This window comes from Corvus kubaryi, unplaced genomic scaffold (genome assembly GCF_017639235.1).
Source record: "Corvus kubaryi isolate FWS band 111438036 unplaced genomic scaffold, C.kubaryi_AGA036_p1.0 36909, whole genome shotgun sequence".
NCBI classification, from domain to species: domain Eukaryota; kingdom Metazoa; phylum Chordata; class Aves; order Passeriformes; family Corvidae; genus Corvus; species Corvus kubaryi.
The window spans coordinates 20430-21456 of NW_024580979.1; the positions used below are offsets into that span (position 1 = coordinate 20430).

General features: G+C 54.2%; 1 protein-coding gene across 1 annotated transcript in view; it reads left to right on the forward strand.

Annotated features, from left to right (window-relative positions):
* The window catches only part of EIF3G (eukaryotic translation initiation factor 3 subunit G), a gene marked incomplete at its 3' end in the record, with an annotated part of 5180 nt that overhangs the window by 3083 nt on the left and 1070 nt on the right, over positions 1-1027 (forward strand). Inside the window, exon 6 of the mRNA XM_042020222.1 lies at positions 684-788. Coding sequence (XP_041876156.1) covers positions 684-788 — 105 coding nt within the window. The remainder of the gene's footprint in view (positions 1-683; positions 789-1027) is intronic.

The following is a 1027-nucleotide window of genomic DNA, read 5'->3' on the forward strand; positions in this document are numbered from 1 at the left end:
GATTGATTGATTGATTGATTCTTGTGGGAATGGGAAAGGGGATTTATTGATCATCATGGGAAAAGGGATTGATTGATTGATTGATTGATTGAATGATTCCTGTGGGAATGGGAAAAGGGAGTGATTGATCACCGTGGGAAACGGGATTGATTGATTGATTGATTCCTATGAGAATGGGAAAAGGGATTGATTGATTGATTGATTGATTCCTATGGGAATGGGAAAAGGGATTGATTGATCACCGTGGGAAAACGGATTGATTGATTGATTGATCCTCATGGGAAAAGGGATTGATTGATTGATTGATTGAATGATGCCTGTGCGAATGGGAAAAGGAATTGATTGATGCCCGTGGGATGGGGATTGATTGATTCCTATGGGAAAAGGGACTGATTGATCCCCGTGGGATGGGGATTTATTGATCCCCGTGGGAGAAGGGATTGATTGATCCCCGTGGGATGGGGATTGATTGATCCCTGTGGGAGAAGGGGTTGATTGATCCCCCTGGGAATGGGGAGTGATTGATCCCCCTGGGAATGGGGAATGTTTTCCTTGGGAACAGGGGATTCCCTCCGGAGCAGGGTGAGGGATTCTCTCAGGCCTGGGAGCAGGGAACGGGAATTCCCCCCCAGCCCCAATTCCGGGGATTTTCAGGCTCTTTTCCCCCATTTCCGCCCCTCCAGAACTGGAAGAAGTTCGGGAATTCGGAGTTCGACGCCCCCGGGCCCAACGTGGCCACGACGACCGTGAGCGACGACGTCTTCATGACCTTCATCACCAGCAAGGAGGTGCGGGGAGAGGGCGGGGACGGGGACAGGGATGGGGATGGGGACGGGGACAGGGATGGGGACAGAGACAGGGATGGGGACGGGGATGGGGATGGGGACGGGGACAGGGATGGGGATGGGGACGGGGACAGGGACGGGGACAGAGACAGGGACGGGGACAGGGACAGGGATGGGGACAGGGACGGGGACAGAGACAGGGATGGGGACAGGGACGGGGATGGGGACAGGGACGGGGACAG